Genomic DNA, 25664 nt, shown 5'->3' on the forward strand with positions numbered 1-25664 from the left:
TGCATGTGTGACAATGTAATGTAATGACAATATGCCACATTCTGTTATTGGAACAGGTGAGATGGCTGTGGTGTTACAGATATATATATATATACATATACAGTATATATATATAAATATACATATATGTATATTTATATATATATGTATATTTATAAATATATATATATGTATATTTATATATATATATACTGTATATAATATGAGACCTCCAAAGCGTTGGTACGTACGTGAGATCAAAGTCCCAGAAGGCGCAGACGGGATGGAACACGCTGCCGACGGGATTCTGTGACACAAATACAACGTGTGCAGGGAGCAGGGTCTTAAAGACAGACAGCAACAGGTGGAGGGGTGGAGGTGTGGAGGCTGGGGGGGTGGAGGGGTGGATGGGTGGAGGCTGGAGGGGTGGTGCTCACCTTTACTCGGTGCTGCAGGTGGAAGTGGACGGCGGTGCTCACCAGCTGGTCGTCTCCCATCACCGTGCTGGAGATGACCGAAGAGCCCAGGACGGTGCCCAGGTACCTGACCACACACACACACACACACACACACACACACACACACACACACACACACACACACACACACACACACACACACACACACACACACACACACACACACACACACACACACACACACACACACACACACACACACACACACACACACACACACACACACAGTGCTGGTGATGGTGGTGTTCATGGTGCTGGTGCTGGTGATGGTGATGGTGATGGTGATGGTGATGGTGATGGTGGTGTTCATGGTGCTGGTGCTGGTGATGGTGGTGTTCATGATGCTGGTGCTGGTTCTGGTGCTGGTGGTGTTCATGGTGCTGGTGCTGGTGATGGTGGTGTTCATGGTGCTGGTGATGGTGCTGGTGATGGTGATGGTGATGGTGGTGTTCATGGTGCTGGTGATGGTGATGGTGGTGTTCATGGTGCTGGTGCTGGTAATGGTGGTGTTCATGGTGCTGGTGATGGTGCTGGTGATGGTGATGGTGCTGGTGATGGTAATGGTGGTGTTCATGGTGCTGGTGATGGTGCTGGTGATGGTGCTGGTGATGGTGCTGGTGATGGTGATGGTGCTGGTGCTGGTGATGGTAATGGTGGTGTTCATGATGCTGGTGATGGTGCTGGTGATGGTGGTGTTCATGATGCTGGTGATGGTTATGGTGATGGTGCTGGTGGTGTTCATGATGCTGGTGCTGGTGATGGTGATGGTGGTGTTCATGATGCTGGTGCTGGTGATGGTGCTGGTGATGTTCATGGTGCTGGTGCTGATGCTGGTGCTGGTACCTCTGGTTGCCGTCGGTGACGGTGGGCACCATGGTGATGTTCATGGTGCCGTTCTCCTCGGGGTTGAACAGCGGCCACAGCGAGCCGTACCACGTGTTGACCAGCGTGAGCTGCAGGAAGCCTGAGGCACAGGAGGAGACAGCCCATTGGTTCAGAGCCCGACCACGCCTCACTCCCACGGTGAGATAATGAGTCTCAAAGCGAGGCAGCTGATTGGCCGACGTGCCGTTGCTGTGGAGATCCTGTATGTCCTGCTGAGGCACTGAGATGCAGTCAAGCTCCGCCTCCGGCCCGCAGAAGCTGACTCCTCCTCCTCGGGACGCCTCCTGCAGCCGCTGCTGCTGCACCTCCACTTCTAGAGACACAGTGGCCACGTCAACAACAACAACAACAACAACAACAACACTTTATGTTTCTATATATTCCATATATATATATTTTGTATAAATATATATTTCTAAATATATATATATATTTAAATATATATATAGAAATACATATATATATATGGAATATATAGAAATATTTCTATACATACAGTATATATAGAAATATATTTCTAAATGTTTTTTCTTTCTTTATGTGTAGGTGTGTGACTCTGCTGTATATGTGTGTGTGTGTGTGTGTGTGTGTGTGTGTGTGACTCTGCTGTGTGTGTGTGTGTGTGTGTGTGTGTGTGACTCACTGATGTTGGGCCTGCTGATGACCAGCTGGTCCGTCTCTGCCATCAGGCGAGAGGTCAGGCTGCTCAGCATCCGGTCCACGCTCTGGACCAGGTCCATGGGCCCGTTCACCACCTGGACCGGACCTCAGGACGCTTAATGACGCATCGTCATGACACTGCGTCATGAAGCCGCATCATAACACATCATAACGTTGCATCATAACGTTGCATCATGACGCTGCATCATCAAGTTGCATCATAACGCTGCATCATAACGTTGCATCATAACGCTGCATCATAACGTTGCATCATGACGCTGCATCATAACGTTGCATCATAACGCTGCATCATAACGCTGCATCATGATGCTGCATCATGACGTTGCATCATAACGTTGCATCATGACGCTGCATCATAACGCTGCATCATAACGCTGCATCATGATGCTGCATCATGACGTTGCATCATAACGTTGCATCATAACGTTGCATCATAACGTTGCATCATGACGCTGCATCATAACGTTGCATCATAACGTTGCATCATAACGCTGCATCATAACGCTGCATCATAACATTGCATCATAACGCCGCATCATAACGTTGCATCATGACGCTGCATCATAACGTTGCATCATAACGCCGCATCATAACGTTGCATCATGACGCTGCATCATGACGTTGCATCATAACGTTGCATCATGACGCCGCATCATGACGCCGCATCATAACGTTGCATCATGACGTTGCATCATAACGTTGCATCATGACGCCGCATCATAACGTTGCATCATGACGTTGCATCATAACGTTGCATCATAACGTTGCATCATGACGCCGCATCATAACGTTGCATCATGACGTTGCATCATAACGTTGCATCATGACGCCGCATCATGACGTTGCATCATAACGTTGCATCATGACGCCGCATCATGACGCCGCATCATAACGTTGCATCATGACGTTGCATCATAACGTTGCATCATGACGCCGCATCATGTCCTCATCGTGGTTTGGTCCCATCTCGTCTCTACTGTCGTCGCCGTGGAGACGGAGACGCTGTGGACGAGTGCTGCTCATCCATTGAGGAGGTGGCCTTGGAGCGCTGAGAGGCCTGGGGAGGGGGGCGGGGGGGAGGGCGGAGCAACACTTGTCGCGAGGCGACCTCATCAAGGCACACACATCAATAGTGACAGTAAAAGACAACGGAGGAGAGGAAGAGGAGCGTCTCCGAGCTGAAGCTGTTCCTGATCACACCGTCAGGACGTGGAGACGGAGGGTGGAGGTGTGGTTGTATGTTGAGGAGAGACGGGTGGGGGCAGCCGGGTTCTACTCCACCAGGTTGACTTCATCATCCTCTGTGAGGATCACATGGAATATAGGAGCACACTGCCCCCTAGTGGTCACAACTGGTATATATCTGTGTGTGTCTCTCTCTCTCTCTCTCTCTCTCTCTCTCTCTCTCTCTCTAATGATTCTCAGGACCAGAGGGCTAACGCCCCTCGTGTTTCTCTTGTTGTCTGTCTGTCTCTTTCTTTACGTTCCTCTCATCATCCTCAGATCCAGAACAATGAACACGGTCCATGTTGACGTGGATCAGTTTCTCTGTGATCGTCACACAGTCCTTGGTCTCCGCTACGAATGTTTCTCCGTGAGCTCGGAACTCCAAAAATGTTCCGATAGCAACGAAAAATATTAGTGCTGTGAAAATTAACGCGTTAACTCAGTTAATTAAATTACAGGTTTAACGAGTTTAAAAAAAACACACATTTAACGCATGCGCAGAATGAGCTTCCAATCCGTCTGTTGGTCGTCTCTAACCAGCAGCATGTCATTCTGTCTCTAGTGTCACGTTAACACGACTCCGATCTCCGTCTCGCGCGCCGCAGAGCTCGGATGCCGGCGTGTGCGCGCACATCGGGACGAAAAAAAGTCACTTGCAAAATGAGCTTCCAATACACCACTTCAACCTGAACTCTGTCCGCTCTCATGCAGACGGTCTGTTCATCGGTAATGATCCTTCCGCAGGTTCACCTCCGGAAACCTTGTTACGACTTCTACTTCCTGTAGATCAGGGTCTCAACACGTCGATCGCGACCTGCCAGTCGATCGCGGCGTAGTGTCGGTAGATCAATGACATTAAAGAGATTGGCCCGCCCCCTGACATGTTCTCTATAGCAGGTCTTTGTTCTTTTATTAAACTAAACGTCTGTTGTTGATCGTATCTCCACAGCAGCATGTCATTTCTGTCTCTTCGCGTTGCGTTAACACTTATCGATCTCCGTCTCGCGCGCCACAGAGCTCCGTGCGCGCGCATCGGGACCGAGCAAAAAAAAAGTCACTTGTCAACCGGTGAGGTTTCAGCTTTGCAGCGGTGTCCCCGCCGTCTCTTTCATCACGGCCCAGTTCATGAAGAAAACCCACACAGTCAGTTTGCCTCAGCAGCTGCTAGAGCAGGGGTGGCCAACCAGTCAGAGACTAAGAGCCACATTTTTTACTGTGTCACCGCAAAGAGCCACATCATACACATATGTGTGCGCGCGCACACACACACCTCTGATCAGCCAGATTTGTTGTAAATGTCACACACCAACATGATAATGACAGAAATGGACTCCTACAGTACTAAGACAACAGGTCTGTCATGTTCAACAATGAACATTGTGTACACTGTCTCACACACACACACACAAACACACATTATCTCAGTTCAACCAAGTCCACAAACAAAAATAGAATAATTTACAATAGCGTTTTTCTTTTACTATGCATGTTGCATAGTGGGACTTATGGGATTCCTTGCCTTGAACAATCCTCTTCAAATCTGGCTTAATTCCGTTGTTGCCACTCAAGCAATTCCTTCACATGGTGTCAATCAGAACAGGTGTCCGAAAATCGAACGGTGCACTTGCGCCATGAATGCCGCATTATGGGGGGCTGGAGTAATCAAACGCCCACCAATAAACCACTTTAGCCGAAGAGAGTGTTCGACATTCGGATGCGGTTCTCCGCAACGCTGCTCTTACACCGTGTCCGCTGAATTGAGGGCGGCTGGAGAAAGCGTCACCGTAAACTACTTTAGCCAAAGTGCGGGACATCCAGCTGCCCATAATGCGGCGTTCATGGCGTAAGTGCAGTGTTTGATTTTCGGACACTTTCATTCGCGTAACCCACCGTAGAACGGCCCGCTCGACATTCGGATGTGGTCTTTCCGCGTTTGGCCCACGAGTTTGAGACCCGTGCCCTACTGGGAAACTTTGCGTTTTTTTCATCTCACGCATGCGCGTTTGACGAAAAATACCGTATTGAACTCAAGCATAGCGAACACGCACATACAAAAAAACACAAACTTAGATATGAACGTAAGAGCCGCATGACACCAGGCAAAGAGCCGCATGCTGCTCGCGAGCCGCGGGTTGGCCACCCCTGAGAGGAAGACTAGAGGCCTTTAGATTGCATCATGGTGGAGTTAATGGTTGACAAACAAGAGAAACATGTTCTGTTTAAACATTCTGTTTAGGATGAAGATGTATTAATGTTCCATATGGAAGAAAACTGCTAAATAACTGCTGAGTTGCAGCACCATTGTATTGAAGAATGTATAAATGTATATATCCGTCTTTTGTCATAAATCTCTATGTTCTCACAAAATATACCGAGAATATCGGTAATATGTGATTAATCATGATTAATCCACAAAAACCTGTGATTAATCCGATTAAAATGTTTAATCGTTTCACAGCCCTAAAAAATACACAAAGCTAAAAACACCAAAACAACAAGTCGGTTTAATGGAGATCGATTTAAGGGATTAAAGAGGATGCTGAGGGGCCACATGCACCAGTACAGTGAGGGGCCACATGCACCAGGACAATGAGGGGCCACATGCACCAGGACACTGAGGGACCACATGCACCAGGACACTGAGGGGCCACATGCACCAGTACACTGAGGGGCCACATGCACCAGTACAGTGAGGGACCACATGCACCAGGACACTGAGGGACCACATGCACCAGGACACTGAGGGACCACATGCACCAGGACACTGAGGGGCCACATGCACCAGTACAGTGAGGGGCCACATGCACCAGTACACTGAGGGGCCACATGCACCAGGACAATGAGGGGCCACATGCACCAGGACACTGAGGGGCCACATGCACCAGTACACTGAGGGGCCACATGCACCAGGACACTGAGGGGCCACATGCACCAGTACAGTGAGGGGCCACATACACCAGTACACTGAGGGGCCACATGCACCAGGACACTGAGGGGCCACATGCACCAGGACACTGAGGGGCCACATGCACCAGTACACTGAGGGGCCACATGCACCAGTACACTGAGGGGCCACATGCACCAGGACACTGAGGGGCCACATGCACCAGTACAGTGAGGGGCCACATGCACCAGTACAGTGAGGGGCCACATGCACCAGTACACTGAGGGGCCACATGCACCAGGACACTGAGGGGCCACACATGGGGAACCAGGTACCTCTTTGATGGCCTGCCACTTGAGGGCGTTGTCCTCACTGATGAGGCTGTCTGCCACACTGATGAAGTTCTGGCTCAGCTCCCGGACCGGGTCCTGGACCGGGTCCTGGACCGGGCCCCTGTGGTCCGGTGGCTGGGCGTCAGCAGCCAGCGACAGCAGCTGGAGGATGGCCACCATGTCGGTGGGCTCCAGTCCCCCTCCATGGGGGTCCTCCAGGGCCCGGGCCGAGAGGTCCAGCAGGGCGGAGGCCTCGGCCCGGCTGCTCAGCCCCGATGGCTGCTGGGTCAGCACCGCCTGGGGGCGGAGCCACAGGATGTGATCAATGCATAATGGTGTCGACCAATCAAAAGAAATCAATCTCATTTCTATGAAGTCTAGACCTGTAGTCTAGATCTACTGGTCCAGACTAGAGGTCCAGACTAGAGGTCCAGACTACAGGTCTAGACTAGAGGTCCAGACTGCAGGTCTAGACTAGAGGTCCAGACTACAGGTCCAGACTACAGGTCCAGACTAGAGGTCCAGACTAGAGGTCCAGACTACAGGTCCAGACTACAGGTCCAGACTAGAGGTCCAGACTGCAGGTCGAGACTAGAGGTCCAGACTAGAGGTCCAGACTGCAGGTCCAGACTAGAGGTACAGACTAGAGGTCCAGACTGCAGGTCTAGACTAGAGGTCCAGACTGCAGGTCCAGACTAGAGGTCCAAACTAGAGGTCTAGACTACAGGTCCAGACTAGAGGTCCAGACTGCAGGTCTAGACTTGAGGTCCAGACTGCAGGTCCAGACTGCAGGTCTAGACTAGAGGTCCAGACTGCAGGTCCAGACTAGAGGTCCAGACTGCAGGTCTAGACTAGAGGTCCAGACTGCAGGTCCAGACTAGAGGTCCAGACTGCAGGTCTAGACTAGAGGTCCAGACTGCAGGTCCAGACTGCAGGTCCAGACTAGAGGTCCAGACTGCAGGTCTAGACTAGAGGTCCAGACTAGAGGTCCAGACTAGAGGTCCAGACTGCAGGTCCAGACCCCCCCCGTGGTACCTGGGTTCTGTTGCTCAGCTTCATCAGGCGGGTCATGAAGGCCGAGGGCTGCTGGGAGTTCTGAGCCTCCGTCATCTGCTTCATCCTCAGGTATCGCTCTGAGGGGGATGATGTCATCAGAACACTGACCTCTGACCTCTGACCTCCTCGTCACCGGGTTACCCTCATGTAGGCCTCAGTGTCATGGTGCACACAGGGGACACTCTCTCTCTCTCTCTCTCTCTCTTTGTCTCTCTCTCTCTGTCTCTCTCATCCCTCTTCCCTCATCCCTCTTCCCTCATCCCTCATCCCTCATCTCTCATCCCTCTTCCCTCATCCCTCATCCCTCATCTCTCATCCATCATCCCTCATCTCTTATCCCTCATCCCTCATCTCTCATCCCTTATCCCTCATCCCTCATCTCTCATCCCTCATCCCTCATCCATCATTCCTCTTCCCTCATCCCTCTTCCCTCATCCCTCTTCCCTCATCCCTCTTCCCTCATCCCTCTTCCCTCATCCCTCCTCCCTCATCCCTCTTCCCTCATCCCTCTTCCCTCTTCCCTCATCCCTCATCCCTCATCTCTCATCCATCATCCCTCATCTCTCATCCCTCATCCCTCATCTCTCATCCCTCATCCCTCATTCCTCTTCCCTCATCCCTCTTCCCTCATCCCTCTTCCCTCATCCCTCATCCCTCATCCCTCTTCCCTCATCCCTCTTCCTCATCCTCATCCTCTTCCCTCATCCTCATCCATCATCCTCATCCTCTTCCTCATCCTCTTCCTCATCCTCATCTCTCATCCTCATCCATCCCTCATCTCTCATCCCTCATCCCTCATCTCTCATCCCTCATCCCTCATTCCTCTTCCCTCATCCCTCATCCCTCTTCCCTCATACCTCTTCCCTCTTCCCTCTTCCCTCATCCCTCTTCCCTCATCCCTCTTCCCTCATCCCTCATCCCTCATCCCTCATCCCTCATCCCTCTTCCCTCATCCCTCATCTCTCATCCCTCATCCATCATCCCTCATCTCTCATCCCTCATCCCTCTTCCCTCATCCCTCTTCCCTCATCCCTCATCCCTCATCCCTCTTCCCTCATCCCTCATCCCTCTTCCCTCATCCCTCTTCCCTCATCCCTCTTCCCTCTTCCCTCATCCCTCATGTGTTTTGCAAAATCAATAAAAAAGATTGAAACAGAAACGTGTTCATAAAAGATATAAATGTATTTCTGTCTGCTCCATCAGCACTGATATAACATCCGTGGTGTGTTCAGGGCCCTGTGGTGTGTTCAGGGCCCCGTGGTGTGTTCAGGGCCCCGTGCTCGAGGCTCACCTCTCCTGCTCCTGCAGATGAACAGCAGCGGGTCGGAGCATTCAGAGGAGCCCAGCAGAGGCAGCTGATTGGTCCAGCCCTGCAGCGTCCTGCAGCCCTGCAGCGCCCCCTGCTGGTGCACTGCTGCCAACACACGCACGCACGCACACACACACACACACACACACACACACACACACACACACACACACACACACACACACACACACACACACACACACACACACACACACAGACACACACAGACACACAGACACACACACAGACACACACACACACACACACAGACACACACACAGACACACAGACACACACAGACACACACACACAGACACACACATCAGAACAATGCATTCATGAACGTCGAGGAATAACAACTGAATGTTCCTTGTGACCCTGAACGCATCACAGGAAACTCTCAGAGGGAAAGTTATTGTTCACAAGCTGCCGGAGCTGTAGGAACGCCCTCATCCCTCATCCCTCATCCCTCATCTCTCATCCATCATCCCTCATCTCTCATCCTCATCCTCATCCTCATCCTCATCCTCTTCCTCATCCTCTTCCTCATCCTCTTCCTCATCCTCTTCCCTCATCCCTCATCCCTCTTCCCTCATCCCTCATCCCTCATCTCTCATCCCTCATCCATCATCCCTCATCTCTCATCCCTCATCCCTCATCTCTCATCCCTCATCCATCATTCCTCTTCCCTCATCCCTCTTCCCTCTTCCCTCATCCGTCTTCCCTCATCCCTCATCCCTCTTCCCTCATACCTCATCCCTCTTCCCTCATCCCTCATCTCTCATCCCTCATCCATCATCCCTCATCTCTCATCCTCATCCTCATCCTCATCCTCTTCCTCATCCTCTTCCTCATCCCACTTCCTCATCCTCATCCTCTTCCTCATCCTCATCCTCATCTCTCATCCTCATCCATCATCCCTCATCCCTCTTCCCTCATCCCTCTTACCTCATCCCTCATCTCTCATCCCTCATCCATCATCCCTCATCTCTCATCCCTCATCCCTCATCTCTCATCCCTCATCCCTCATACATCATTCCTCTTCCCTCATCCCTCTTCCCTCATCCCTCATCTCTCATCCCTCATCCATCATCCCTCATCTCTCATCCCTCATCCCTCATCTCTCATCCCTCATCCCTCATACATCATTCCTCTTCCCTCATCCGTCTTCCCTCATCCCTCATCCCTCTTCCCTCATCCCTCATCCCTCTTCCCTCTTCCCTCATCCCTCATCCCTCTTCCTCAGCCTCATCCCTCATCTCTCATCCCTCATCCCTCATCCCTCATCCCTCATCCATCATTCCTCTTCCCTCATCCCTCTTCCCTCATCCCTCATCCCTCTTCCCTCATCCCTCATCCCTCATCCCTCTTCCCTCATCCCTCATCCCTCATCCCTCATCCATCATCCCTCATCTCTCATCCCTCATCCCTCATCCCTCATCTCTCTTCCCTCATCCCTCTTCCCTCTTCCCTCATCCCTCATCCCTCTTCCCTCATCCCTCTTCCCTCTTCCCTCATCCCTCATCCCTCTTCCCTCATCCCTCATCCCTCATCCCTCTTCCCTCTTCCCTCATCCCTCTTCCCTCATCCCTCATCCCTCATCCCTCTTCCCTCATCCCTCATCCCTCATCCCTCTTCCCTCTTCCCTCATCCCTCATCCCTCTTCCCTCATCCCTCTTCCCTCTTCCCTCATCCCTCATCCCTCTTCCCTCATCCCTCATCCCTCTTCCCTCATTCATCCACCTCTCCATCCCCTCCTTCCCCTCCATCCCCGCCTTCTCATCCTTCCCCTCATCCCTCCATCCCCTTCCCCTCCTTTCCTCCATCCCCTCATCCCTTATCCCTCCAACCCATCCTTCCCCTCCATCTCTCCCTCCATCCACCATGGTCTCAGTGAACAGGTGGTGTGAGGGGAGGAGCCATGTAGAGGACACAGTGATGAAGATGAAGCCATGTAGAGGACACACTGATGAAGATGAAGCCATGTAGAGGACACACTGATGAAGATGAAGCCATGTAGAGGACACACTGATGAAGATGAAGCCATGTAGAGGACACACTGATGAAGATGACGCCATATAGAGGACACACTGATGAAGATGAAGCCATGTAGAGGACACACTGATGAAGATGAAGTCATGTAGAGGACACACTGATGAAGATGAAGCCATATAGAGGACACACTGATGAAGATGAAGTCATGTAGAGGACACACTGATGAAGATGAAGCCATGTAGAGGACACACTGATGAAGATGAAGCCATGTAGAGGACACACTGATGAAGATGACGCCATATAGAGGACACACTGATGAAGATGAAGCCATGTAGAGGACACACTGATGAAGATGAAGTCATGTAGAGGACACACTGATGAAGATGAAGCCATATAGAGGACACACTGATGAAGATGAAGTCATGTAGAGGACACACTGATGAAGATGAAGCCATGTAGAGGACACACTGATGAAGATGAAGCCATGTAGAGGACACACTGATGAAGATGAAGCATGTTGTGAGTACAGCTCAGTTGTTGAAGGTTCTTTGTCTACCAGACTAACTTTACCAAACTACACCTCCACGTGTCTCGTAACTATGACATCAGCCCCTCCTAACTGAGATCTTGATCCCGTGGAGACGTGGTGAACCAGGACGATGGTCAATATAAATATAGTTTAGTCTCCATGTTCAAATAAAGACTTTTACATCATGACGAAGTTATTTAGGCTTCAAGTTGATCACAATTTGAAAATCACCTTTCATGTCTGATATATGTATTTATATAAATATATATATATAAACATATATATATATGTATTTATATAAATATATATATACATATATATATGTATTTATATAAATATATATACATATATATATATGTATTTATATATATATATTTATATAAATACATAGTTTATATATATATATACATATATATATATATGTATTTATATAAATAAATATATATGTGTATAGATATACATATATATGTATTTATATAAATATATATATATATACATATATATATGTATTTATATAAATATATATATATATGTAAAGAGATACATATATATATGTATTTATATAAATACATATACATGTATATACATGTAAAGATATATACATATATATTTAAATATATATATGTATGTATATATATATATATATATATATATACTGAAGACGTATGCATCTTGTGAAACTCGCCCCACCAATGAACCCTCCAGGTGGTGTTTGGTCTGAACCCTCCAGGTGGTCCTCCCCTGATCTCCAGGTCGTCGTGTCCTCAGTGCTCAGCCACGAGGTGAGGGACACAGCTGAGGACCAGGACCCACTGGGGACTCACCGGGACAGAAGAGCAGACCCTGGACCTCCTGGACCACCGGGTGTGTGCTGAGGTGGGCGGGGCTCCAGCTGAAGAGCAGCTCCCGGGTCGCGGCCAAGCAGGCGTTGAGGGCGCGGACGTGCCGCGCCTCCAGAGACGTCCTCCACACGTTGAGATCGGTGATATTCCCAAAAAAAGGCTCCGTGAAGTTCCCTCCGAACGAGTCCTGGTCCTGACCCAGGATGAAGATCCCGTCCCCGTAGATGCTCCCGGGGGAGTCGGCGCCGGAGCCCGCGTCCCTTCGGTTCCCGTCCACGTAGATGGCCCAGAGGCCGCCGCCCCGCCGCCACGTGACGCACACGTGGTGCCACGCCCCGTCGTTGGGGAAGGACGCCTTGTAGGGGAGGTGCTTCCCGTGGACGATGAGCGCCAGCAGGATGCGGCCCTGCAGGTCCACCTGGCCCCGCAGCTGGAACTCGTTGGTGAAGACGGGCGCGGCGTAGGAGAAGATGGTGGACACCTCGGTCCACGCCGCGTCCCACTGGACGCGGACGCACACGCTGACGGACGCCAGCGCCGGGAAGGACACGTTGACGCGGGCGAAGCCCTCGAGGGACTCCTTAGGGAAGTTCAGAGCTGAGAAGGGCACATCTAGAGGGAGAGGCAGGGGTCAGAGGTCAGGGGGACAGGGATGTCATGTGACCAGGTGAACAATAGATGTCATGTGACCAGATGAACAATAGATGTCATGTGACCAGATGAACAATAGATGTCATGTGACCAGATGAACAATAGATGTCATGTGACCAGGTGAACAATAGATGTCATGTGACCAGATGAACAATAGATGTCATGTGACCAGATGAACAATAGATGTCATGTGACCAGATGAACAATAGATGTCATGTGACCAGATGAACAATAGATGTCATGTGACCAGATGAACAATAGATGTCATGTGACCAGATGAACAATAGATGTCATGTGACCAGATGAACAATAGATGTCATGTGACCAGATGAACAATAGATGTCATGTGACCAGATGAACAATAGATGTCATGTGACCAGATGAACAATAGATGTCATGTGACCAGATGAACAATAGATGTCATGTAACCAGATGAACAATAGATGTCATGTGACCAGATGAACAATAGATGTCATGTGACCAGATGAACAATAGATGTCATGTACCAGATGAACAATAGATGTCATGTGACCAGATGAACAATAGATGTCATGTGACCAGATGAACAATAGATGTCATGTGACCAGATGAACAATAGATGTCATGTGACCAGATGAACAATAGATGTCATGTGACCAGATGAACAATAGATGTCATGTGACCAGATGAACAATAGATGTCATGTGACCAGATGAACAATAGATGTCATGTGACCAGATGAACAATAGATGTCATGTGACCAGATGAACAATAGATGTCATGTGACTAGATGAACAATAGATGTCATGTGACCAGATGAACAATAGATGTCATGTGACCAGATGAACAATAGATGTCATGTGACCAGATGAACAATAGATGTCATGTGACCAGATGAACAATAGATGTCATGTGACCAGATGAACAATAGATGTCATGTGACCAGATGAACAATAGATGTCATGTGACCAGATGAACAATAGATGTCATGTGACCAGATGAACAATAGATGTCATGTGACCAGATGAACAATAGATGTCATGTGACCAGATGAACAATAGATGTCATGTGACCAGATGAACAATAGATGTCATGTGACCAGATGAACAATAGATGTCATGTGACCAGATGAACAATAGATGTCATGTGACCAGATGAACAATAGATGTCATGTGACCAGATGAACAATAGATGTCATGTGACCAGATGAACAATAGATGTCATGTGACCAGATGAACAATAGATGTCATGAGACCAGATGAACAATAGATATGACTAGATGAACAATAGATGTCATGTGACCAGATGAACAATAGATGTCATGAGACCAGATGAACAATAGATGTCATGAGACCAGATGAACAATAGATATGACTAGATGAACAATAGATGTCATGAGACCAGATGAACAATAGATATGACTAGATGAACAATAGATGTCATGTGACCAGATGAACAATAGATATGACTAGATGAACAATAGATGTCATGTGACCAGATGAACAATAGATATGACTAGATGAACAATAGATGTCATGTGACCAGATGAACAATAGATATGACTAGATGAACAATAGATGTCATGAGACCAGATGAACAATAGATGTCATGTGACTAGATGAACAATAGATGTCATGAGACCAGATGAACAATAGATATGACTAGATGAACAATAGATGTCATGTGACCAGATGAACAATAGATATGACTAGATGAACAATAGATGTCATGAGACCAGATGAACAATAGATATGACTAGATGAACAATAGATGCAGGGCCATGACAGGAGTCCTGGAGCTGTGGGTCCTCACACTGTCTGGAGAGGGCCACGGCCCTGGTGGCGGCGGCTCTGCTCGGGTCCCTGACCCAGATGGGTGCTCGGTGCCCGGCCTGCCGGAGCAGCTCCTGGACCCCCTCCTGGTCCTCTGGGTCTTGGAGGGAGGCCAGGGAGCTGAACTGGCCTCGGCAGAACCCGTCGGCCCTGGAGAAGGCCAGGGAGTCATTGGCCAGCTGGAAGGCCCAGTGAGACGTCAGGTGGACCAGTCTGGATCTCCCTGGAGGGTCAGAACCACAGAACCACAGAACCATCACCAGGAGCAACTCATCAACCAATAACATGCGACTCTCTTATTGTGGGAAAGACCAGATGGAGTTGAAGAGGTGGAGGCTCTCACCATGTGACTCCCCCGCCTTGTCGGGTCCAGCGTGTGTCGGCTCGCTCTCACACGCCACCTGCAGGAGAAACAGTGAAATGCACTTCATATAAATCAAAAACCAAGACTTCACGAGCGTCTTTGAAAACACAGACGTGGTGTGAATCGAGAAGTTCATACAGTTATTAGCATTTTCAAGTAAAACGATGCAATCTTAATACAAACAACAACATCATTTGATATCTTATGTTTATAATATTACCACAAATGAGAGGAGGAGGAGTCCAGTCTGCAGGGCTGCAGTCATCTCTAGACCAGCGTGGGCTCCAGACCACCGGTCTCACCCAGGAAACGATATGTCCGAGGAGCTGTGAGCGTATCGCTCTTCAACAAGCAGTTCTCCAGAGTTCTGGCGCTGATGTCCCGGTTCATCGTCCCTGCGCCGCCATCGTCCTCTGAAGGTCTCCTCGAGGAGTCGCTGAAGGTGCCTCGCCGTGAATGCCCAGCATAGCGTCTGGTCTCCTGGCTGGGAGCGAGCCGGCAGTCCCAGAGCGTCTGTCCGAGAGACCCCGTGGGTCTGCTGCCTCCCTGCAGACCCCCCCCCCCCCCTAGACCCCCTCTCCTTAGTACCCTGAAGCCATCGTCGGCCTTTGTCATGCAGATGAGGTCTTTTTTTTTAAAGAACCCGACTTACGTCAGCAGTGTCCAGCGTTGTGCTCGGAGGGTTCATCCAGAGAGGCAGAGGGCGGACATCTTCCCCACGCCAGAGGAATCCTTCAAGTTAACGTGAGCATCGGGTTCATTGACGGACTGCACAGTCAATAAAAGATGGAGTCACGTCTTCTTGTCTCTTTGGCTTCATCTTGGAAAGCTTCCGTTTGTCTTTTGACAAAAGTTTGGAGTCACGTAGAAATTTCCTTATTTTCCAAAGCAATGTTTTTATAAATGAAGATAACATTAAATGAATCATAAACTCGCTCTTCATAGTTAATGTGGTAAATGACTATTCTCTGGTGTTTAATGAAGTCTCTACATAGTGTATAGAGGGTTAAAGTTAGGGTTAACCCTAACGCTCTACATAGTGTATAGAGGGTTAAAGTTAGGGTTAACCCTCACACTCTACATAGTGTATAGAGGGTTAAAGTTAGGGTTAACCCTAACGCTCTACAGAGGTGTATAGAGGGTTAAAGTTAGAGTTAACCCTAACACTCTACATAGTGTATAGAGGGTTAAAGTTAGGGTTAACCCTAACGCTCTACATAGTGTATAGAGGGTTAAAGTTAGGGTTAACCCTAACACTCTACATAGGTGTATAGAGGGTTAAAGTTAGGGTTAACCCTAACGCTCTACAGAGGTGTATAGAGGGTTAAAGTTAGGGTTAACCCTAACGCTCTACATAGTGTATAGAGGGTTAAAGTTAGGGTTAACCCTAACGCTCTACATAGTGTATAGAGGGTTAAAGTTAGGGTTAACCCTAACGCTCTACATAGTGTATAGAGGGTTAAAGTTAGGGTTAACCCTAACACTCTACATAGTGTATAGAGGGTTAAAGTTAGGGTTAACCCTAACGCTCTACAGAGGTGTATAGAGGTTAAAGTTAGGGTTAACCCTAACACTCTACATAGTGTATAGAGGGTTAAAGTTAGGGTTAACCCTAATGCTCTACATAGTGTATAGAGGGTTCAAGTTAGGGTTAACCCTAACACTCTACATAGGTGTATAGAGGGTTAAAGTTAGGGTTAACCCTAACGCTCTACAGAGGTGTATAGAGGGTTAAAGTTAGGGTTAACCCTAACGCTCTTCATAGTGTATAGAGGGTTAAAGTTAGGGTTAACCCTAATGCTCTACATCGTGTATAGAGGGTTAAAGTTAGGGTTAACCCTAACGCTCTACATCGTGTATAGAGGGTTAAAGTTAGGGTTCTTTTGAGAGATTCTGTTGTGTGAAGTTTCCAGAAGAGGAAGAGGGTCTCTGGCTCTGGAAGCAGATGCACAATAGTGATGCAGAGTGATGCAGAGTGGTGCCGGGGCCCGTGGACCCCAGAGCAACCGGTCCACGTCACATGACCCTGAACTTTAACAACATGTAACGTCATATTTGTGTTGTGAAAAGAAGACGGTCTGACCGGGCCGCCGTGTCCTCGGTCTTCTCCACCAACACGCTCAGAGCATGATGGTCTCCCCTCTTATCATTATGTACAGACACAACAGCGCCGCCTCTGTGTGTGTGTGTGTTTATGTATACAGAGTTTCTTTACACGATCTCTTGATTGCACTCGGCGTGCAAACACAGTTTAACTGGCAGAGGGTCAACACTCCAGCAGAGGAACATCTGAGACTCATTGTGGTCCCGGTGGGGAGTCACAATCCTCCAGGAGGCTCCTCCAGAGTCAACAGCGCTCTGTTTTTACTCTTTTCTTTCATGGACTCTCTTCCTCCAGACTCCGCTACTCCTTTCCGGCGGCATGAACCAAAAAAAATCCATCTCCCGCCTCCAACGAGTCCAGAATGCAGCAGCTCGGCTTCTGATTGGTTTCTAACAGACGCAGCATCACATGATCCAGTCCTGGACTCTCTCCACTGGCTCCAGGTTCCTTTTAGAAATGATTTTAAGATTTTAGTGATCACTTTTAAAGCACGGCCCATAAAGCTCGCAGAATCACTGACTTCTTGAATAAATAATTGAAATTATTTAATTGAATTAATAATAATTTAATTGAATGAATTAATAATAATATGAAATAAAATAATAATAAATAATATATTCTTTATATATATATATTTTTGGATGCACTATATCCATGTATTGAACCCATTAGTGATATAAAAGTGAAATATATCGTCTGATACATGAGAAAACTCAAATAGCAAAGACGGTGCCAAATGCCCGTTTTGGAGACATCGTATAAACGCTCTTTACTCACGAGGCTCTAACTTTGTTTTGCTTCACATTTTAATAGTCACACTTTGTAGAGATGCTCTTCACATATTGTGCTATGTTGATGAGGGTTTTTAAGCCTTCCCGCCGCATCATTCCAAAGATATGAGCATAATCAAAAGTGTCTTTACCAGGCGAGTGTAAGGGTTATAGGTACTGGAACCCAAAAGCACGACAAACACCGAAATGCAGGAGGAGGCAGTTTACTGTATGTTTCAGGCAGGGTCAAAACCAGGTAGTCATTCCAACAGGGCAACAAATCCAAAAAGGGGCAGGCAAAATCTTGAGTCGGGTAAACAGGCAAACAGGGTCGTAACAGGCAGGTCAGGAATAAACTCTAGTAACGCTGGAAGGTTTGGCCGTGACACACAAGACAATCTGGCAGAGGACCAGTGGAAGGGAGGGAGCTAAATAGTGAGGGATTAATGAGGTGATGGGCTGCAGGTGAGAAGGGCGTGAGGACCAGGTGAAGGGAATGAGGGACAATCAGGTGAGGATGACAGGAACTGGAATGACAGGAGAGTTAATGAAACATGTACGCAGGATGAATTTAACTAGGAAGGTGGGGAATTCGTGACAGCGAGCCTGTGTAATGTGTGCTGCGTGGCGTCTTCATTGTTAGCCAGGAGCATCGAGGCTGATGTTAAACATCTGGAGTATTCTCACTAGTGTTTACTTTTATTTGAACACAAACTTATTCAAATAGCCAGCGTGGTAGAGGAGATACTCACTTTTTTTTGTTTGGATCTGTTTTTTCGAGCAGAGGCCTAAAAAGAAGATTGGGTTAAAAAGGTTAAATCACTTCTTAAAACACGTTTTTATAGAACAGCTTTTAATGATGTCCTTTAAGGCAGTTCCTCCCTAATCCAACCCTCACAGCTCTGCACCAATGAGGAGAGAGATGGATGAAATGGCTTTAATGGTTAAAAGAAGTTTAGTTATCAATGTTTTACTGCCATATGAAGACAGCATGTATTATGCTGTATTATTATATTAAATGTGTCATGCGTTGTCGTAGAGAGAGAGGACCCAAATGCCGACCCTACTTCCAAACCAATATTTAATTCTGAATTACTCGTAACACAGGACGACACACACGATCCAAACGGTACGACGCCACACTGGGAACGAGAGAACAGGTTCACATCCACAGGCAGGCGGAGGTGATTGGACAACGGGGAACGAGACACAGGTGGACACAATGAGGGCGGGGCCAGCAACCACACAGGAGGAACCAATCAGGACCAGGGCAGCCAATCACAGGGAGATGACACAAGGACTTCAAAACAAGACAGAAACTCCGAGTCATGACAAAATGACTTCTTAAAACCCATTTTTAAAGAACAGTTCTGAAGTGACTTCGTCCTTCTGTGCCGTTCTTTAGTCTGTGGTTCTTTATTTGGTATTTTTCATTAGTTTTGTCCTGATTCTCTGCAGAGCACTTTGTAAACTCCGTCTTTAAAGGTGCTCTATAAATAAAGTTATTATTATCAACACTCTCCTGTGGCCACAGAGAGCAGAAGCTCACACAAGAAGGCGGGGCTAATGGACCTCCCCCCTCTGCATGCTCTTTCCTCCACCCTCCTCCACCGCTCCCCCCACCCGGTGGTGCATTCCCATGACAACCGCGGGGCTGTGAGAGCGGTATGGAGACGTCAAACAAGCCGGTGGGCCGCATGGCCGCACACAAAAGGCCAGCGACCTCCATCCCAAGGCTTTTCCCAGAAGAAGACGTTTTCCTTTTTTGTCTCCAGCTGCTCGGCAGACTTGAAAAAAGTTGCTTGTAAAGCGGTTTCGTCGGGGAATTCACGGCATCCTGGGACGGGGAGCGGCTGTGGAAAGGAAGACGTTTTTATGAATACGTTGGGGAGTGAGTTCACCTTTAAAAGTTCATGTAGAACACGAATATATCGTTTACTGGGAGACTGCTTGTGAGTATTTTAGGAAAAACCAAGAGGGAGATGGGGTTCCTTCCTTTAGAAGGACCGATGACATCATCGTGACACATCACCCATGAGTGGGCAAGGGCCAGTTCTCTGTGCACCACCTTTGTTTACACATTTACAATATGAGATCACACACACATGTCAGAAGTACACTTTCATTTGTTATGATTGGTGTAGACCCAACCAAAGAAATGACAGTTTCATTGGAAAATACAATGAACCCTGGGACATGATCTCGTCATGTGACCAGGTGAACAATAGATGTCATGTGACCAGGTGAACAATAGATGTCATGTGACCAGATGAACAATAGATGTCATGTGACCAGGTGAACAATAGATGTCATGTGACCAGATGAACAATAGATGTCATGTGACCAGATGAACAATAGATGTCATGTGACCAGATGAACAATAGATGTCATGTGACTAGATGAACAATAGATGTCATGTGACCAGGTGAACAATAGATGTCATGTGACCAGATGAACAATAGATGTCATGTGACTAGATGAACAATAGATGTCATGTGACCTGATGAACAATAGATGTCATGTGACTAGATGAACAATAGATGTCATGTGACCAGGTGAACAATAGATGTCATGTGACCAGATGAACAATAGATGTCATGTGACCAGATGAACAATAGATGTCATGTGACCAGATGAACAATAGATGTCATGTGACTAGATGAACAATAGATGTCATGTGACCAGGTGAACAATAGATGTCATGTGACCAGATGATCAATAGATGTCATGTGACCAGGTGAACAATAGAGGTCATGTGACCAGATGAACAATAGATGTCATGTGACCAGATAAACAATAGATGTCATGTGACTAGATGAACAATAGATGTGACCAGATGATCAATAGATGTCATGTGACCAGATGATCAATAGATGTCATGTGACCAGATGAACAATAGATGTCATGTGACTAGATGAACAATAGATGTCATGTGACCAGATGATCAATAGATGTCATGTGACTAGATGAACAATAGATGTGACCAGATGAACAATAGATGTAATGTGACAAGATGAACAATAGATGTCACGTGACTAGATGAAAAATAGATGTCATGTGACCAGATGAACAATAGATGTGACCAGATGAACAATAGATGTCATGTGACCAGATGATCAATAGATGTCATGTGACCAGATGAACAATAGATGTCATGTGACTAGATGAACAATAGATGTGACCAGATGATCAATAGATGTCATGTGACCAGATGATCAATAGATGTCATGTGACCAGATGAACAATAGATGTCATGTGACTAGATGAACAATAGATGTCATGTGACTAGATGAACAATAGATGTCATGTGACTAGATGAACAATAGATGTCATGTGACCATATGATCAATAGATGTCATGTGACCAGATGAACAATAGATGTCATGTGACTAGATGAACAATAGATGTCATGTGACCAGATGATCAATAGATGTCATGTGACCATATGATCAATAGATGTCATGTGACCAGATGAACAATAGATGTCATGTGACTAGATGAACAATAGATGTCATGTGACCAGATGAACAATAGATGTCATGTGACCAGATGAACAATAGATGTCATGAGACCAGATGAACAATAGATGTCATGTGACCAGATGAACAATAGATGTCACGTGACTAGATGAAAAATAGATGTCATGTGACCAGATGAACAATAGATGTGACCAGATGAACAATAGATGTCATGTGACCAGGTGAACAATAGATGTCATGTGACCAGGTGAACAATAGATGTCATGTGACCAGGTGAACAATAGATGTCATGTAACTAGATGAACAATAGATGTCATGTGACTAGATGAACAATAGATGTCATGTGACCAGATGAACAATAGATGTCATGTGACTAGGTGAACAATAGATGTCATGTGACCAGATGAACAATAGATGTCATGTGACCAGATGAACAATAGATGTCATGTGACCAGATGAACAATAGATGTCATGTGACCAGATGAACAATAGATGTCATGTGACCAGGTGAACAATAGATGTCATGTGACCAGATGAACAATAGATGTCATGTGACTAGATGAACAATAGATGTCATGTAACTAGATGAACAATAGATGTCATGTGACCAGATGAACAATAGATGTCATGTGACTAGATGAACAATAGATGTCATGTGACCAGGTGAACAATAGATGTCATGTGACCAGATGAACAATAGATGTCATGTGACTAGATGAACAATAGATGTCATGTAACTAGATGAACAATAGATGTCATGTGACCAGATGAACAATAGATGTCATGTGACTAGGTGAACAATTGATGTCATGTGACCAGATGAACAATAGATGTCATGTGACCAGATGAACAATAGATGTCATGTGACCAGATGAACAATAGATGTCATGTGACCAGATGAACAATAGATGTCATGTGACCAGATGAACAATAGATGTCATGTGACCAGGTGAACAATAGATGTCATGTGACCAGATGAACAATAGATGTCATGTGACTAGATGAACAATAGATGTCATGTAACTAGATGAACAATAGATGTCATGTGACCAGATGAACAATAGATGTCATGTGACTAGATGAACAATAGATGTCATGTGACCAGGTGAACAATAGATGTCATGTGACCAGATGAACAATAGATGTCATGTGACTAGATGAACAATAGATGTCATGTAACTAGATGAACAATAGATGTCATGTGACCAGATGAACAATAGATGTCATGTGACCAGATGAACAATAGATGTCATGTGACCAGATAAACAATAGATGTCATGTGACTAGATGAACAATAGATGTCATGTGACCAGATGATCAATAGATGTCATGTGACCAGATGATCAATAGATGTCATGTGACCAGATGAACAATAGATGTCATGTGACTAGATGAACAATAGATGTCATGTGACCAGATGAACAATAGATGTCATGTGACTAGATGAACAATAGATGTCATGTGACCAGATGAACAATAGATGTCATGTGACAAGATGAACAATAGATGTCATGTGACCAGATGAACAATAGATGTCATGTGACCAGATGAACAATAGATGTCATGTGACCAGATGAACAATAGATGTCATGTGACCAGATGAACAATAGATGTCATGTGACCAGATGAACAATAGATGTCATGTGACCAGATGAACAATAGATGTCATGTGACCAGATGAACAATAGATGTCATGTGACCAGATGAACAATAGATGTCATGTGACCAGATGAACAATAGATGTCATGTGACTAGATGAACAATAGATGTCATGTGACCAGATGAACAATAGATGTCATGTGACCAGATGAACAATAGATGTCATGTGACTAGATGAACAATAGATGTCATGAGATGTCATGTGACCAGATGAACAATAGATGTCATGTGACTAGATGAACAATAGATGTCATGTGACCAGATGAACAATAGATGTCATGTGACCAGATGAACAATAGATGTGACCAGATGAACAATAGATGTCATGAACAATAGATGTCATGAGACCAGGTGAACAATAGATGTCATGTGACTAGATGAACAATAGATGAACAATAGATGAACAATAGATGAACAATAGATGTCATGTGACCAGATGAACAATAGATGTCATGACTAGATGAACAATAGATGTCATGTGACCAGATGAACAATAGATGTCATGTGACTAGATGAACAATAGATGTCATGTGACCAGATGAACAATAGATGTGACCAGATGAACAATAGATGTCATGTGACCAGATGAACAATAGATGTCATGTGACCAGATGAACAATAGATGTCATGTGACTAGATGAACAATAGATGTCATGTGACTAGATGAACAATAGATGTCATGTGACCAGATGAACAATAGATGTCATGTGACCAGATGAACAATAGATGTCATGTGACTAGATGAACAATAGATGTCATGTGACTAGATGAACAATAGATGTCATGTGACCAGATGAACAATAGATGTCATGTGACCAGATGAACAATAGATGTCATGTGACCAGATGAACAATAGATGTCATGTGACCAGATGAACAATAGATGTCATGTGACCAGATGAACAATAGATGTCATGTGACCAGATGAACAATAGATGTCATGTGACCAGATGAACAATAGATGTCATGTGACTGACCAGATGAACAATAGATGTCATGTGACCAGATGAACAATAGATGTCATGTGACCAGATGAACAATAGATGTCATGTGACCAGATGAACAATAGATGTCATGTGACCAGATGAACAATAGATGTCATGTGACTAGATGAACAATAGATGTCATGTGACCAGATGAACAATAGATGTCATGTGACCAGATGAACAATAGATGTCATGTGACCAGATGAACAATAGATGTGACCAGATGAACAATAGATGTCATGTGACCAGATGAACAATAGATGTCATGTGACCAGATGAACAATAGATGTCATGTGACCAGATGAACAATAGATGTCATGTGACTAGATGAACAATAGATGTCATGTGACCAGATGAACAATAGATGTCATGTGACTAGATGAACAATAGATGTCATGTGACCAGATGAACAATAGATGTCATGTGACCAGATGAACAATAGATGTCATGTGACCAGATGAACAATAGATGTCATGTGACCAGATGAACAATAGATGTCATGTGACCAGATGAACAATAGATGTCATGTGACCAGATGAACAATAGATGTCATGTGACTAGATGAACAATAGATGTCATGTGACTAGATGAACAATAGATGTCATGTGACCAGATGAACAATAGATGTCATGTGACTAGATGAACAATAGATGTCATGTGACCAGATGAACAATAGATGTCATGTGACCAGATGAACAATAGATGTCATGTGACTAGATGAACAATAGATGTCATGTGACTAGATGAACAATAGATGTCATGTGACCAGATGAACAATAGATGTCATGTGACCAGATGAACAATAGATGTCATGTGACCAGATGAACAATAGATGTCATGTGACCAGATGAACAATAGATGTCATGTGACCAGATGAACAATAGATGTCATGTGACCAGATGAACAATAGATGTCATGTGACCAGATGAACAATAGATGTCATGTGACTAGATGAACAATAGATGTCATGTGACCAGATGAACAATAGATGTCATGTGACTAGATGAACAATAGATGTCATGTGACCAGATGAACAATAGATGTCATGTGACCAGATGAACAATAGATGTCATGTGACCAGATGAACAATAGATGTCATGTGACCAGATGAACAATAGATGTCATGTGAGATGAACAATACATGTCATGTGACCAGATGAACAATAGATGTCATGTGACCAGATGAACAATAGATGTCATGTGACAGATGAACAATAGATGTCATGTGACCAGATGAACAATAGATGTCATGTGACCAGATGAACAATAGATGTCATGTGACTAGATGAACAATAGATGTCATGTGACCAGATGAACAATAGATGTCATGTGACCAGATGAACAATAGATGTCATGTGACCAGATGAACAATAGATGTCATGTGACCAGATGAACAATAGATGTCATGTGACCAGATGAACAATAGATGTCATGTGACCAGATGAACAATAGATGTCATGTGACCAGATGAACAATAGATGTCATGTGACCAGATGAACAATAGATGTCATGTGACCAGATGAACAATAGATGTCATGTGACCAGATGAACAATAGATGTCATGTGACCAGATGAACAATAGATGTCATGTGACCAGATGAACAATAGATGTCATGTGACCAGATGAACAATAGATGTCATGT

The 25664-nt window shown here is 45.9% G+C and overlaps 1 protein-coding gene across 1 annotated transcript in view; it reads right to left on the minus strand.

Annotated features, from left to right (window-relative positions):
• adgrd2 (adhesion G protein-coupled receptor D2) overlaps positions 1–15289 on the minus strand; it is a 36060-nt gene extending 20771 nt beyond the window's left edge. The window contains exons 1-12 of the mRNA XM_056419245.1: positions 15245–15289; positions 15004–15061; positions 14641–14883; positions 12181–12810; positions 8815–8937; positions 7503–7600; positions 6471–6764; positions 1987–2098; positions 1528–1656; positions 1302–1422; positions 417–522; positions 231–286 (exon numbers count right to left, since the gene is read on the minus strand). Of these exons, the coding sequence (XP_056275220.1) occupies positions 231–286; positions 417–522; positions 1302–1422; positions 1528–1656; positions 1987–2098; positions 6471–6764; positions 7503–7600; positions 8815–8937; positions 12181–12810; positions 14641–14883; positions 15004–15061; positions 15245–15289 (2015 nt within the window). The remainder of the gene's footprint in view (positions 1–230; positions 287–416; positions 523–1301; positions 1423–1527; positions 1657–1986; positions 2099–6470; positions 6765–7502; positions 7601–8814; positions 8938–12180; positions 12811–14640; positions 14884–15003; positions 15062–15244) is intronic.
• Between the last annotated feature and the right edge of the window lie 10375 nt (positions 15290–25664).

Source organism: Pseudoliparis swirei, chromosome 7 (genome assembly GCF_029220125.1).
Source record: "Pseudoliparis swirei isolate HS2019 ecotype Mariana Trench chromosome 7, NWPU_hadal_v1, whole genome shotgun sequence".
Taxonomy (NCBI): Eukaryota; Metazoa; Chordata; class Actinopteri; order Perciformes; family Liparidae; genus Pseudoliparis; species Pseudoliparis swirei.